The 16237-nt window shown below is 47.4% G+C and overlaps 1 protein-coding gene across 9 annotated transcripts in view; it reads left to right on the top strand.

Moving 5' to 3' along the window:
• Nucleotides 1-16237, top strand: part of EHMT1 (euchromatic histone lysine methyltransferase 1) — a 187224-nt gene that overhangs the window by 149437 nt on the left and 21550 nt on the right. For 8 of the 9 annotated variants that reach the window (XM_063082639.1, XM_063082642.1, XM_063082638.1 and 5 more), the window contains 2 exons: nt 8994-9095; nt 10811-10915. In XM_063082639.1, coding sequence (XP_062938709.1) covers nt 8994-9095; nt 10811-10915 — 207 coding nt within the window. Of the gene's footprint in view, nt 1-3861; nt 6620-8993; nt 9096-10810; nt 10916-16237 lie in introns of those variants that run through there. The other variant, XM_063082646.1, reaches the window with a different exon arrangement.

The following is a 16237-nucleotide window of genomic DNA, read 5'->3' as shown; positions in this document are numbered from 1 at the left end:
ACAACTGAGTAACAACAAAAGCCGCTGGATTCAAAAATGGGCAAAGGGTTTGAGAGGACATTTCTCCAAAGAAGATATACAAGTGGTCAATTAGCATATGAAAAGTGCTTAACGTTGTTAATCATCAGGGAAATGCAAATCAAAACCACGATTAGATACTACTTCACACCCTTTAGGATGATGGCTACTGTCTAAAAATTGGAAAATGAGTGTTGTTGAGGATGTGGAGAAACCGGAGCCCTTCTGCACTGCCGGTGGGAGTGTAAAATGCTGGTCTTCAGATAGCTAAGCATGGAATTGCCATGTGATCCAGCAGTTCCACTCCTAGGTATATACCCAGAGAAATGAAAAACAGGGGCATGAACAGATCTTTGTACAGCGATATTTATTGCAGTGTTATTCACTGTAGCTGAAACATGGAAACAACCCAAATGTCCATCAGAGGGCGAACTGGTGAACAGGTGTGGTTCATCCATATGATGGGGTGGGCCGGCCCGTTGGCTTATTAGTTGGTTAGAATGCAGCCTCATGGGATCCAATCAAGATGGCGGAATAGACGGTCTGCAGCGTCACTCTCTCCCACAAATCAACCAGATTTACAACTATAAAAATGTAACATCAGCCAAGCCGGGGCCGCTGGAGCTCAGGGGAAGAGGAGGAGAGACCTATGGAGTTCATGAAGGTGGGAGAAACTACAATGAGAGAAAGAAAAAGCTGCTCTGAGCATTTCAGGCCACGGCTGCTTTAAGGCTCGAGCTGCTGAGCACATGGAGCAGGAGCTGGCAGAAGCTGCAGCTGTGCCCTTCAGATGGAGTTACTTGGAGGCGGCAGAGGAGAAGAGGGCCTTGGCGGCCCCCAGGACAGCAAGACCACTAATAGGGTTCACGTGGACCCACGCAGGAGCGAGGATCCAGAACAACTGAAAAATGGGAGCCATTCAGAAGCTGGTGAGTCATCGCAAAGGACTGGCGCAGGGCCCATCACATGGGAAGTGTTTGGAGCAGGGGCGGTGGGGGGAGACGTGCCCACCAGGAGAACACGGGGGCACAGCAAGGACAGCCGACCTGCCCCCCAATCAGTGCAGGACCACTCAGAGGAGACTGTTCAGGAATGCAGAATTGCATGGGGTGCAGTTTGATGAAAAAACTCAGGCCCAGATCAGAGATTCTACAGAACACAGATCCACCGGGTCTCTGGAGAGCCGGAAGTACCTATAAGGTCAACCATTAAACCTTGAGCTGCACAAAAAGCCTTCCCTAGGGAAACAGCAGCAAAGTAGCAATTTAAACAACCACACAGCTCAAGTACTGGTTCCCATAGGAAGTTCCTTTGTGTTAGAAGCAAGCAAAGGACAAAAAATTAGTTCCGGGCCAGGCACACCACCAGCACCTTGGGGCCTGCCTGGGAACTGGAGGCTTGGATCTGGGGACTGAACCCTACTTCCCCTTCCAGGCAAACTATGTGAGCGCCTTGGGGCCAGCCCAGGCACCCAAGGTGCTCACCCAACCCCCTCAGAGAAGGGGACTGGACCCCCCTCCTACAACCAGACACACCATGCCAGCACCTCAGGGCCTGCCTGGGAAACGGAGGCTTGGATCTGGAGACCAGACCCCACTCACACTTCCAGGCAAACTGCACCAGTGTGTTGGGGCCAGCCTGGGGACCTTAAGCATGGAGAAGGGGACTGGACCCCCCTCCCACAACCAGGCACACCACGCCAGCACCTTGGGGCCTGCCTAGGGACCCAAGGCAAGGAGAAGGGGACCAGATCTCTCTCCCACAACCAGGCACACCAATCCAGGGCTTGGGTCCCACCCAGTGTCCCGAGGCATGGAGCCAGAAACCAGACCCTCCTCCCACAAGGCACACCACACCAGTATCTCGGAGCCCACTCAGGGACCCGGGGCATGGAGAAGGGGACCGGACTACCCTACCACAACCAGTCACAACATGCCAGCACCTCGAAGCCCACCCAGGGACCCAGGGCATGGAGAAGGGGACTGGACCTCTCTCCCACAACCAGGGACACCGTGCCAGCACCTTGGGGCCCACCCGGCCCAGAGGCATACAGAAGGGAACTGGACCCTCCTCCCATACCAGGCACAAAACGCCAGCACCTCGGGGACCACCTGGGTACCTGAGTCATGGAGAAGGGGAGCGGGCCCTCCTCCCACAACCAGGCACACTGCGCCAGTACCTCGGGGCCCACCCAGGGACCCGGGACACGGAGAAGGGGAATGGACCCCTCTTCCAGAACCAGGCACATGGCACCCGTACCTTGAGGTCTGCCCAGGGACCAGAGGCATGGAGAAGGGTACCAAACACACCCCATAACCAGGCATACTGCCAGTACCAAGGAGCATGCCAAAAACAGCACCTCCATGTGGGTGGCCCACTACAGCCACCATAATAACCATGGCTGCTGCAAAAGCAGCTAGATGCCACAGCTACCACGCAGATGGTCCGCCAACCACTGGAGTGCATTCACACAAGAAGAGTCACCAGCAGAGACAAAGAAAAGAAGAGGATGTCTCGTTCAACAAAACCCATTTCAGAGTGACAGAAGAAGCATCTGCTGTATGATAATATTGTGGGACCTGATCACATCTCTCAGCATTGGACAGATCATCTAGGCAACAAGTTAACAGAGGAACCATTATTCTTTCAGAAGGAGAGAAGAAATCTAGGGCACTTAGAGGGGGAAGGGGAGAGGTTGGACAAGGGGCATAAAGAATAATTACAATTTGTAACAATATATATGCTAGTAATATTGATTTAATCAACATATCTCAGTGTTCAACCCCCAAAATATGTATAATCGATTTTGATTCAATAAATAAATTTAAAAAAAAAATAAAAGAATGCAGCCACATAACATCAAGGTTGAGGGTGTGGATCCCTGTACCAGCCAGCTGCCAAAGTTAAAAAAACAACAAAACATGCAGTGGGGTATTATTCAGCCACGAGAAGCAATGAAATTCTTAACACGCTCTACAACATGGATGAACCTTGAGGACATTGTGTAAAAGAAGCCAGTCACAAAAGGACAAATACTGTATGATTCCACTTAGATGAGGTCCCCAGAGTAGGTAAATTCAGAGATTGAGAGAAGATTAGAGGTTACTAGGGGCTGAGGAAAGGGGGTTATTAATGCTGAATGGTTACTGAGTTTTTGTTTGGGGTAATGAAGCAAGTTTTGGAAATAGTGGTTTGGTCTCACAACATTGTTGATGTAATTAACGCCACTGAATTGAATACTTAGAAATGGTTAAAATGCCAAATTTTATGTTACATATTACCAAAAAGTGGTATTTTTATAAGTGGTATTAAAATTAAAAATGTAAAAAAATTTTTATAGTCTTTCACAGTAATATACATTTTTTCCAGCAAAAAAGTGAGTATATTCTCCATACTAATTTATCAACTCCTTTTTCACATCAAATTAAATTTTGACTATTTTTTATGTCACTAAATATTATTCTATAACCACTTCAAATCACTACCTTGGTATTTTATGATACAATTTTATCATTTTTTTAGTCAAATTTGCATATTGTTTAGTATTCATCTTATCTTCAATTTTTATTATAAACAGTGCTTCAATAAATATTTTCATAGCTAAATATTTATACCTTTGATTTCTTTAAGACAGACTTCTGGGTCTGGAATTGAGGGATCAAAATATATAAACATTTTTAAGGCTTTTTATACTTCTTTCTAAATTGTTCCAGGAGTGTCTGAGCCCACGTCTCCTGACCTGGCCAGTGCTGACTATTACAGGTTTATTTAATATTAGCAGTTTGGTTTTTTCAAGTTATTTTAATTTGCTTCTGCCTTCACATTTACCCCGTTCTCTGCCAGGGGGCAGTTTCCCAGCCTTCTCACAGAGAGCTGCACCGAAGCAGAGCCCCTGAGCTGAAGACAAGGTGCTTAGGGCCCTTCTGAGACAGCTGGAGCCTTCAGGACCACAGGCTGGGAGGGAGGGATGTGGGCAGATGCCTGCAGTGCCCCCACTTGCTGACGGACCAGAAGAAAGGGCTGGGGTTGGCGATGGGGATGAAGACTAATCCGTAGAAACGATTCAGTCTAGGGCAACATCAAACTGTCCAACATGTGTAATTGGAGTCCCAGAAAGTCAGTTTTTGGAGAGAGAAGACCCAGTAGAAAAAAAGGTATGGAAGAAATAGTGGTCATAAAATTCCCAGATTTGGAGAAAAACAGCAACCTGCAGATCCGGGAAACTTGGCAAACCCCAAGCAGGATAAATGCCAAGAACACCACGTGTAAATATGTCATGCTGAAATTGCTGATCACCAGAAATAGGAAGATCTGAAGAGTAACCGGAGAAAAAGGACACATTACAGACAGACCACACCGTGAAATATTCTGACTTCTCATCTGAAATGGTAGAGGCTTTGAGACCAGTGGAGTGACGTTGTTATTGTGCTGAAGTAAGAAAACCTAAAAAGAAAAAGTCAGCCCAGAATGCCACATCCAGTGAAAGTACCCTTCAGAGAATGAGTAAATAAAACATGTTTGGGTTAAAGAAAAAAAAAGGGGGGTAAGCTTCACCTGCAGATTTACACTAGAAGGGATACTGAAGTTACCAGAAGGAAAACTCAGCCCTTTGGGAATGATCGAAAGCACCAGAAATGGAGTGTGCGATGGCAACAGCACAAAGGCAGGCGCTGTGTACATGAGCCACGCTGCTGAGGGCTGCTTTACAGGGGAGGTGTCGCGGTACTCATCTAAGTAGACCTATGGGCTAAAGATGGATATTGTGAATATCCCTGGAGAAATTACTGAGAAAATGAAAAGAAATACAGCCTCGTGGGAAAAAAGCTAGCAGAAGAAATAAAATGGAATACTGAAAAATAACTTGCACAACTAAAATGTAGGAAAAGGGAATAAGAGCAGATGGACAGGTAGAAAACAAATAGTAAAGGTATAGCTTTAACCCTAATTGTGTCAGCAATTATAGTGCATGCACAGACTAAACTCTCCGCTTACAAGGCAGAGATTTGTCTTACTGGATGAAAAAGCGAGAACCAGCTGTGTCTTCCTGCAGTGTACATGCTTTAAGTATGAAGACATGGTATGGTAAAGTGGAAAGGACAGAAAACATGCTGTGCAGATTGTTAGCATAAAAATTAAATGTGAAAGGCAGAACGACAAGCATTTAGAATGTCATGGGGAAGGTCATCTCTGTGATTCCGTTGTAGGGAAGGGTTTCTTAAGACACAAAAGTACAGTCATGACTGATATAAAGTCAAGTGCGTGCATGCAAATTTATGAATTTCTGTTCAACAAAAGATGTCACAAAGTACACGAAAGTCCATGCTACCACCTGGGAGGAGGCATCGCAGCCCAGCAAAGGTTCATGTCCAAAAAGCACAAAGAATTCCTGCAAATGAGATAAAAGAAAATAACTCTAAGGAAAAATGAGCAAAGAACATAGGCAGTCTGCAGAAGGGGAAACACCAGTGACCAGCAAGCATGTGAAAAAGTGCCAGCCTTTTTAAAGTGGGACTGAGATGCTATTTTATAGTCATTGGATTACATAAAGTCTTGAAAATACCTGGCTTTGGAAGACACTGGGCAGCCAGCACATTCATGCCCACTGGTGGGGTGGGGCTTGCAGGTCACCCTGGAGAGCAGTTTGTCCTGACCGGTAAATCCAAAAGTTTGTGTTGCCTAAAACCCAGCAATTCTCAAGTATTGTGATATGCCCACGTTCAGCTCTGGGGTCTGCCAGTAATATAAACAAGAGCACACAGTGCAGTATTCAGTGTGCCTTGAACTAGCAAAAGTGTCAGAAACAGCGGGTGTTCCTCAGCTAGGAATACATAAGCTGGAAATAGTTTTACATCAGTTAAAATAAACGAGCAAGTGCTACCTGTTATCTACAAAGATAGAACTCAAAAGAACAATGTTGCACTAAATACGAATTGCAGGATACAGTATGACAGACAATTTTTAAAAATGTAAAACTGTCATTTATGGATACATATCAGGAGATGCAACAGAAGGATAAATACTGAACTCAGGACAGTGACTACCTCTGAGCAGGGGAAGAAAGGAAGTGGGACAGGAGTGCTTTGTGGGGTGTTTCCTAAGATGGGCAGCGGGGTTGCGGGTTTCAGGGTCATGAACTTTTGTTTGTGTGCCTGAAGATATTGGAAGTAGCCCCTAAATGAACCAGGCTATGACCTCTCCCTGCCTGCAGCCCCCGCCTTTGACCACCTTTACATCTTATTCCTGTGTGTTCCCTTGGCTGGAGGACCTCAGTCCCCTTCACTCCTGAGACCACCCCACACCTCTCCTTGGCCGCTGCCCTCCCCTGCCTCGTGTCACAGGTCCCAGTGCCGTCTGCCTCGCTCACAAAGGGTCCCTCTTCTCACATGTATCATTTTATCTGCCAGCCACAGATGTGCAGGTCTCAGTGTGTCTGTCACATATGGCTGTTTCTGCTCATAAGACGTGTCGCAGTCTTCCTGTGTTTAGGGGCTCATCAGACTGTACCTATTGTAATGATCGAGGATACCTGAAAATAAGATAAACGTTTAAACTAGCCACCATACATTTTGTATTTATAATAAAATTACAATTCTGAACACCAGTAATGTGGAAAGTGGGTGTGTGGGCTTTTCTGAGGTGGGCATACTCATTAGCATCAGTCCGATTAGAAATACCCCAAAAGCACGGGCAACCAAAAGAAAAATAAACAAATGGGATTATATCAAACTAAAAAGCTTCTGCACAGCAAAAGAAACAATTAACAGAGTTAAAAGACAACCAACAGAATGGGAGAAAATATTTGCAAAATATACATCTGACAAAGGATTAATATCCAGAATATATAAGGAAGTCAAGCAACTTTACAAGAAAAAAACAAGCAACCCAATTAAAAAATGGACAAAAGAGCTAAGTAGGCATTTCTCTAAGGAAGATATACAAATGGCCAACAGACATATGAAAAAATGCTCAACATCACTCAGCATCCAGGAAATACAAATCAAAACCACACTGAGATACCATCTCACCCCAGTTAGAATGACTAAAATCCAAAAGACTCTGAACGATAAATGCTGGCGAGGTTGCGGAGAAAAAGGAACTCTCATACATTGTTGGTGGGACTGCAAAATGGTGCAGCCTCTATGGAAAACGGTATGGAGGTTCCTCAAACAATTGCAGATAGATCTACTATACGACCCAGCTATCCCACAGCTGGGAATATACCCAGAGGAATGGAAATCATCAAGTCGAAGGTATACCTGTTCCCCAATGCTCATCGCAGCACTCTTTACAATAGCCAAGAGTTGGAACCAGCCCAAATGTCCATCATCAGATGAGTGGATACGGAAAATGTGGTACATCTACACAATGGAATACTACTCAGCTATAAAAACGAATGAAATACTGCCATTTGCAACAACATAGATGGACCTTGAGAGAATTATATTAAAGTGAAACAAGTCAGGCACAGAAAGAGAAATACCACATGTTCTCACTTATTGATGGGAGCTAAAAATAAATAAATAAATACACAAAAAAACGGGGGCAGGGGGAGAAGACACAACAACTAAAATTCCTTGAAGTTGATAGAAGCGAACAGAAAGGACATTGTTGGGAGGGAGCAGGGAAAGGGAGAGGGAGGGAGGTTTCGGTGATGGGCCACAATAATCAACCACATTGTATATTGACAAAATAAAAAAGTAAAAATAAAATAAAATAAGATAAATATTTTCTCCACTTACCATATATTACCCATGCACTTCCACAGACCCCACCACCACTGCCCTGCTGGGCTCCTTGCAAAAGGAGAGTCCGCCTGCCTCTCTCCTCAACCGGGAGGGCAAGGAGAGGAGGGAGCAGTGTTGTTTAAGGGACAATGTCACTTTCCTCTTCATCAAAATTCTTTGTCAATTGCTGGGGAAATAATTGACCTCAAGCTACTTCAGTCACAACCAATAGAAAAATGGAACGGTGATGTGTCCAGCTGTTAAGGGGAAGCAGGCTGGAAAACAAAGGTGGCAGGGAATGGGATGACATGAAAAATATGTTAAAAAAAAAAAAAAATGCATTAGATGATGTGTGTTAAAATCAAGGATTGCTGCTCTGAGAGTAGAAGTAAGGGGGAGAAGGCAGTAAAGAGGCACGGTCGGCGCACAGACAGGAACTGGGGAGAAAAGCCTCACAAGCACAAGGTGGAAGTGTGTCCCAGTGGGCCTGTGCGGGGCAGGCGCCCAGTCTGGCCCTCCCAGCCTCTCCTGGAGCTTCTGGGTCTGACCTCCATCCTGGATGTCTTTTGTTTTTTTAGGTGGTTTGATTAGCGTGATCTGTTTATTGTCGTTGAGGAAACAGAGCTGAAAGCTAGTGGGAAGGCATGTCCCACAGCCAAAGGAAGCACAAGCAGAGGCAGTGGGGTTGGTGACGTGGTCTGGGTGGGCTCACCCCTGTTTTCCTGCTCCTTTCGACCATTTATTACTTTAAATTCTGCAGCATGAGGACAGCTGTCATGAGTCATTTGCACTGTTTTAATTGTGCTGCACGAGCACTAACTCACAGCGTCCAGGGAGCAGCAGGTGGCATGGAGCAACCCCAGTGGTCGTGTTAGAACCACTCCTAGTGGCACTTGGCGCTGCACGCTGGCCTTGACGAGAAGCCTGGGGGTGTTCCATTCACTCCACAGGGGTGAGGAGTCGGGGGAGTCTGTGTCACGGTGCACCCGTAGGTTCCTTACCACCTGAGCTCTGCCTCAGTGGTCAGTTGCCCAGCAGATAAGGGCTTGCTGTGGCTGTGCCTCCTGGGCTGTGCATCCTCAGAAAATGACTCAGTCCTCTTGGCCTGGGTTTCCTTATCATTCAGGGAGGACAATAACAGCCACTTGCTCGTGCTGGGGACAAGGGCTCTCTGTGGTCCTGCACTCAGGACTGGGCACACCAGAGTCCTGAGTGTGAGTGCTCTGGCCCTCACTGGCGTTTGTGTTGCAGGATGCAGAGGGCTCAACGTGTTTGCACTTGGCTGCCAAGAAAGGCCATTATGATGTAGTTCAGTATCTGCTTTCGAATGGACAAATGGACGTCAACTGCCAGGTAAAGCCACACCTTCCACCCACTAGTGCACTCCCCTGACTGGCTGGACCCTGCACAGCTGTCCTCTGCCCACCCCCATTCTCCACAGCTTCCTGTCACACAGTGGGTCAGCTTAGGTGCTGGCAAGGTCCTCAAGGCCCTAGAGGCCTCGTCCTCTCTCTGTTCCCATCCTTCCCTGGCCTGCTCTGTGGGCTCTTGTCCAGGGAGGCCTCTCCCTTGGTGTCCACCTGGGCTGCCCTGGTTGCCATCAGGTCTGTGTTCAGAACTCATCACCTGACTTAGGTGTCCGGGCCACTGCATACCCTGACAGCCCCTGCGCCCCTCTGTGGCACCCTGTCCTCCTTCGCTGTCTTGTTTGTCCCCATAGCACTGGCCGCCGTGTCTGAGTGTTTGATTCCTGCTCACCTGCCTGTCATCTCTCCCCTACTCCCACCCCCTGGCAGTGCCACAGGGCACGTTCTTAACTGTTTTGCTTATGCTGTGACCTGTGGTGCCTCTTCAGTGCCTGGCACATTGTAAGTCCCCGTAGATATCTATTGATTGCATGAATGGCTGAGAGACTAGAGGGCTGGTCTCAAGGCTGCCCAGGTGGCACAGGGTCCCCACAGGCTTGAGGTCCTGGGATGCGTCTGTCTCCACACTCTATTCCCTCCCTCAGGAGGCTCTCCCTTCATCATAGCCAGACACTGCCCCCCACCAGCGTTCAGGCTGGGTTCTGTGCCTTCTTGACCTTGGTGCCCCCCAAGATGGACTGGAAGCAGTGGCCCCTGCAGTGTGCTCCTTGGGCTCATGGCTGCCTGCCCCGACAGTCCACGGGCTGGACCCCCTCTCTGTGTTGTTCGTGTGTGTCCCCAGTGCTTGGGGTGTTGCTGACAGTTAACCCGCAGGGGAGGTTTAGCTTAATCGTGGAGGCTGTGTGCCTCCACCAGGGAGATGTGCAACTGTGGGATGTGCGGAACGTCCTTTCAACGGTGCTGGGGAGGAGGCTGAGTCTTCTGCCTGCAGACCAGGAGTTGGCAGCATGACACTAAGTTTCCGGAAAGTTCCCTCCGTCTGGTTTAAATAAAACTACCCAGGACTGCTGAGTGGACTCAGTGGTGTGGTTGGGAGCTGGTTCATCAGATCGTGACTGGCCCTAGGATTGAGTCAGCCTGTAGGCTTTGTGCTTCCTGCCCTTCAAGAAAAGGCAGGGTGTGGGTCTCTGGGCCTGGACGTCCGTCTGCATTCTTGGTTGCTCCTCTCACTGGGCTAGCACCAGCTCTCGTGCCCAGAGTCCACACTGGGGCCAAAAGGTCAGAGTCTGGCTTTCTGAGCTTCCCACCAGGCAGGACCACCAGCACTCTCTGGGTCTGGCCTGGACTTACCAAGTTTCAGTTCTCTTGCTTGTTATTCAGTTAGATGTGTGTTGAAATGTTCTACCTAGTGACGTGGGGCTTGGAGTGAGCTCCCCCAGTGCAGAGATGCCTGTGCGCAAGTGGGTTGGACCTGGCTGCAGGTCTGTCTTCATCCTGTAGTGGCCGAGCTACCTGGGTTGGTGCTCTGAGGACCAGCCCCTGCCTCCTGGGGCTGCTGTGCAGGTCCTGAGTGAGATGCGTGTGCAGAGGCACAGTCCTGGGAGACATGGGGCCTCCACAGCAGGAGCCCTTCTTACTGTTCTCTCAGTTTCTCGTCTCTAGTAATTCTGATAGGTTTTTATTTCTCTCTTTTGGAATTAGGATGATGGAGGCTGGACGCCCATGATTTGGGCCACTGAGTACAAGCACGTAGACCTGGTGAAGCTGCTGCTGTCCAGGGGCTCTGACATCAACATCCGCGACAATGTGAGTCTCATGTGCGCCATTGTACCCCAGGAGGCAGCATCCTAGGGGGTTGGGGGCCAGTCCACTTAGGGGTGGCATCCTCCTTATATGGAGGTCCTTTTCTCAAAAGCAGAACCCTAGCACCTGGTGGCAGCTCTGACCTCTTCCTGTCAGTGGCTCACTGGCTTAAAGTGACCTCCCGTGGTCATGCTGTGCTGGCTGTGAATAGAGGACACAGAGTCCCTGCGGATTTGCAGGGTCCACGTCTTTAGAGGGTGCGTCACTACCCTGCTCTCCCTCCTTCCTTCCGACTCACGTGTCCATGACTGAGACCTGAGAAGTAGTCCAGGAAGGTTGTTAGGACTGGTGACCTCGTGCTGGTGCCGTGGTTACTGCCAGCTGGCTCTGCCCACAGTTCCACCTTGGAGGAAAAAGAAGGAATAGTGGGGACTGATCATTGCATGGTTTTCTGTGCTGTGACCGGAGATACCAAACTAATGCTTAGTGTTGTAGGACCAGTTTGCTTGCCCAGAAGATAGGGTTTGGATTCTGGGTAGGAAAACTCCCCCGTCCATCTGGGGTGGCTTCCCTTCAGCCTATGCGACAGGTGAGCAACAGCAGGTGACTGATGAACTTAAAAGGGAGTTTACTGGAAGGTCTTCCTGGTAGGATTGTGGGAGGGCCGGGTATGGATGTGGGTGGGACAGCGAGGGGCCTGTGCTGGCGTGAGTCCTGTGTTACCTCCCAGGACAGATGCCAGCACCCAGCATGGGCTGCAGAGCTGCGTCTTCCCTACGTCACCGAGAGCCATAAATGGAAAGTCCAGCCACAGATCAGCCCATTAAATCGATAACTAGGAAAGATGGTTTGGCACAAAAAAGGTGATTTCTGAAAGACCCTGTGATACGTTGCGTGTGCCGAAGCCTGAATGTCTGAGGTGGGCGTGTTGTGCTCAGAGTGCTGAGACTGGTGGGCATGGCGGGCTCCTCGCCATTTGTTGTCCTGGATCAGCAGTGGGACCCCTCCCTGCGTCTGTGAGCAGAGACTGCCTACTCCCGAGAAACCCAGGACAGTGGCCGTGCTGGAGGCTGCAGCCCCAAGGGTGTGTCTGTTCGTCCCCTCAGAGCCCATTCTTGTAGCTCCGGCACAGTGGGGTGGTGCTAGGTGAGAGGACCATGGCACAGTAGTGAAGGAGCTGTGAGCTGGTGGGCAGCAGTGGGGAGGACACGTGGAAGAGGACAGGAGGGAAGCAGAGACAGGAGAGTCTCTTGTGGCTGCAGCAGAGGTGAGATGGTCATGATTTCCTTGCCAGCATCACTGCCTCAAAGGCTGGCATGGTAGCGAGGGGCAGCACCCGCCCTGTGTCCTTGGACAGCACACAGCCTGTCCAGGGTTCAGTGGGTGTTAGCTTTAGAGTGCTTGTGGCTGTTCCCACAACGGGTGATGGCTGATTAAATTCCAAGTTTAATATTTATACAGTGAAACACTTTATTGTTGTTATTTTTTTGGTATCTGTCCAGTACACAGATGGAACCCTGGACCTTGGTGTTATCAGTACCATGCTCTAACCTGCTGAGCTAACTGGCCAGCCCTGAAACACTTTATTGTTTTAATAACTTTATTGATGTGTAATTGGTGGACTGCATGTATTTAAAGTGTGCAGTTGGATGACTTTTAACCACCATAATCAAGATGGTGAACATTATAATCACCACCTAGTCCCAGAAGTTTCCTCCTACTGCTCCATAGCCACGCCCACGCCCGTCCCCAGTCACCCACTGCTCAGCTTTCTTTCACTCTGGATCAGTTTGCATGTTTTAGTTTTATATAAATGGAGCCTACGAGTGTGCTGCTTTTAGTCAGCACCAGTATTTGGATTTGTCCATGCCGTTGTATCAATAGTTCCTTCTTTTTATTGCCCTGAAGTGTTCCACCGTATGGATGTGTCCCAGTCTATCCTTCATCTGTTGGTGGATGTTTGGGTGGTTTTTTGTTTGTGGCTGTCACAGGAAGCTGCTGTGAATGTTTGCACCTTCGTTTCTTTTGGGTAAACACTCAGGAATAGAATGGCAGGGTCCTGTGATGGATGTGTGTTTGAATGATTTTAAGAAACAGCCCGACTTTTCAAAGTGGTTACATCATTTCTAGTGTATAGAGTTCTGGTTCCTCCCACATCCTCCCCAGCACTTGGGATGGTCAGTCTTTTTTTTGTTTGTTTGGTTTTGGTTTTTTGTGGCTGGCTGGTACAGGGCTAGAACCCAGGACCTTGGTGTTATCGGCACCACACACTAACCCACTGAGCTAACTGGCCAGCCCCCAGTTTTTGAGTTTTAGCCCTTTTAGTAGTGTGTAGTGGAATGCCATTGTGATTTTGATTTTCACTTAATTTCATTTCTGTCTGACTGATGCCGTGTTGAGCATCTGTATTAGTCCATTTAGGTTGCTTATAACAAAATAACTCAAACTGGGTAATTTATGAAGAAAACAAAATGTATTGTTTACAGTTTCTGAGGCTGAGAAGTCCAAAGTCCATCTGGTGCTGGCAACAGTGACCCAGGGGTCTCACATTGCAAGATGGTGGAAGCAGAGAGAGACAGACAGACAGACTTCCTCTTAAAGCCCTCAGAACCATGCCCCTGACCACCATTTTTAATCCATTCACCACTACAATGTCCTGTAATCCAATCATCTCTCTCTTCAAGGCTCCACCTTTCAATTACCGTAATAGGATTTCCCACCTCTTAACAATCACAGTGGGGGCTAAGTTTCTAATACATGAAACTTGGGGGACACAATTCAAGCTTCAGGGAGTTTGGGGGGGACATAATTCAATCCACTATAGCATCTTTTTGTATGCTTACTTGCCATCCATATATATTCTTTGGTGAAGAGTCTGTTTAAACCTTTTATTTGTTTTTTTATTGGGTAATTTATTTTCTTATTCTTGAGTTTACTTTATATTCTGTGCACAAGTCCTTTATTGGATATGTTCTTTATAAATCTTTGGAAGCACAGAGGTTTTTAAATTTAGATACATTTTTAATCAAGGGTTTTTTTTGTGTTTTTTTAAAGTGGATCCTTCTTTTGGTGTTTTATTTAAGAAATCATTGCATAACCTAAGATCCCTAAGCTATTCTCCCACATTTTCTTATAGTAGTTTTACAGTTTTAGGTTTTTACCTTGGCCTATGATCTATAATGAACTAATTATTTTTTGTGGTGTGAGGTATGAGTCGAAGTTCTTGTTTTTGTTTTTAGCATGTGGATGTGTTGTTGTTCCAGCACTGAGAAAGTTGTTCTTTCTCCATAGAAATGACTTTGCATCTTCTTCAAGAATCAGTGGTCCACGTGTGCATGAGTCAGTTCTGGGCTCTCTCTGCTGTTGCTGATCTATCTGCAGATGACCTCTGTGTCCATCTTTGTGCCAGCAGCACAGAGCTTTCCTGAGTGGCATGGCTGCATCCTCAGTCTTGGGACCACGGATGGCTGGAGAGCCTTGTGGCGCATCCTTCCATGTCTCCCCTCCCAAACTTACTATTCTCACGAGATTTGCTTATATGTATGTTTTAAACACCACAGTGACCAGGCTGTCACTTTGTTTAAGCAGTGATCTAGCAGAAAGATTGTAAAGAAGCCTCACCCATGTGCTTCTGTGTCCTGTCTCCACTCCTTCTCTTGCACTCGGGCACCTGGATTTCTATCTGATATCTGCTTCTGCTAGTCTTGCTGGCTTTCACACTTCTTGTCATGTTGGTCTGCTTGTGATGAATTCTTTCAGCTTTTTAATGCCTAGAAGGTCCTTATTTTGCCTTCACTGAAAGACAGTTTTTGCTGGGTGTAGAATTCTGGGTTGACAGTTTTTTTCTTTCAGGACTTTAAGCACCTCGTGTCCCTGAGTCTGCATGTGAGGTGTTTGCAGTGAGAAATCTGCTCCCATCCTTGTGTGTGTTCCTCTGTATGTCATGTGTCTTTCTCCTTCTGGCTGTTTGTGAGATTTTTTTTCTTTATCACTGGATTTTAGTAATTTGATTATTAAGGTGCCTCGGTGTTACTTTTTGTGTGTGCTTAGGACTCCATTGAGCTTCTTGGATCTATAGATTTAGAGTGTTTATCAAAATTTGGGAATCTTCCAGTCGTTATTTCTTCAAATATGCTTTCTGCCCACCCACCCCTCTCCAAGTATTCTAGCCATGTGTGTCACACTGCTCGAAGTCGTTCCATGGCTTCTGGTGCTCTTTTCAATTTTTAAAAATTATTTTTCTACACTGTATTTCAGTTTAGGTGGTTTTTATTGGTATGTCTTCCACTTCACTAGTCTTTTCTTCTGCAATGCCAGTTATGCTGTTAATCTCATCCAGTGCATTTCCATTTCAGACACTGGTTTTCTGTTGGGTCTTTCTGATGTTTTGTAGTGTGCCTCTACTTACCTTGTAAACGCTTGGAATACAGCTGTACTGCTGTTGATGACTTTCTTTGCTATTCCAACATTTGTTTTTATCCAGTTCTGGATTTTGGTTGAGTGGTTTTTCAACTCATTCTGGGTCACATTTCTTGCTTTTTAGCATATGTGGTAACCTGTAGCTGGATACCAGACATTGTGAATTTTATCTTGTAGGGTGCTGGAAATTTTTGTCTCGTTATAAATATTCTTAAGCTTTTTTCTGGGACACAGTAAAGTTACCTGGTGTCAGTCTGATCATGTTGGGTTTTGCTCCTCAGGTTTGTTAGGTGCGTTTGGAGCAGTGCTCAGTCTAGGGGTGATCAGTGCCACCACTGAGGCAGGTCCCTCCTGTGTCTTCCAGCCCGCAGCCTGTGGACAGAGTGCTTCCTGCCTGGCTGGGATGGGCCCTGGCTTCAGGGTGCCTTCTTACAGGCATGTGGCCACCAGGTGAAAATGTACAGGTCTCCAGAGCCTCCTTGGAGCTCTGCCCTCTGTTCTGAGCATCTGAGGGCTCCGCCTGGTCCCCCCATGTCATGGCTGGAGTCTCTGGAGGTGGTACGCGGAGCAGGTGCAGGCTCCCTGCTTGCTTTCTCTCTCAGGGATCACAGTGCTTCTTGGCCTCATGTCCAGGGTCTTGACAGTTGCTGTTTCACACATTTTGACTGTTTTGTTTTATTCTTCTGGTTCTTTCAGGTGGGGGGATAAATCCCGTCGGGTCCCTGTTACCCCATCTTTGCTGGAAGCAGAATCCACCTCTGTCCTTTTAGGAGTGAGAATGCTCAAGAGGTGTGGGCCAGGCTGGACGTAACTTAGCAAGCGGACTTCAGAAAGGCCAGGCGATTAACGAGCCTATGGTAGAGGGTGTTAGGGGACTTGGACGTTCTCGAAAACGTAACTCTGGTC

Source organism: Cynocephalus volans, chromosome 17 (assembly GCF_027409185.1).
Source record: "Cynocephalus volans isolate mCynVol1 chromosome 17, mCynVol1.pri, whole genome shotgun sequence".
In the NCBI taxonomy this organism is placed as follows: Eukaryota; Metazoa; Chordata; class Mammalia; order Dermoptera; family Cynocephalidae; genus Cynocephalus; species Cynocephalus volans.
This window is presented reverse-complemented; position numbering and strand designations above follow the sequence as displayed.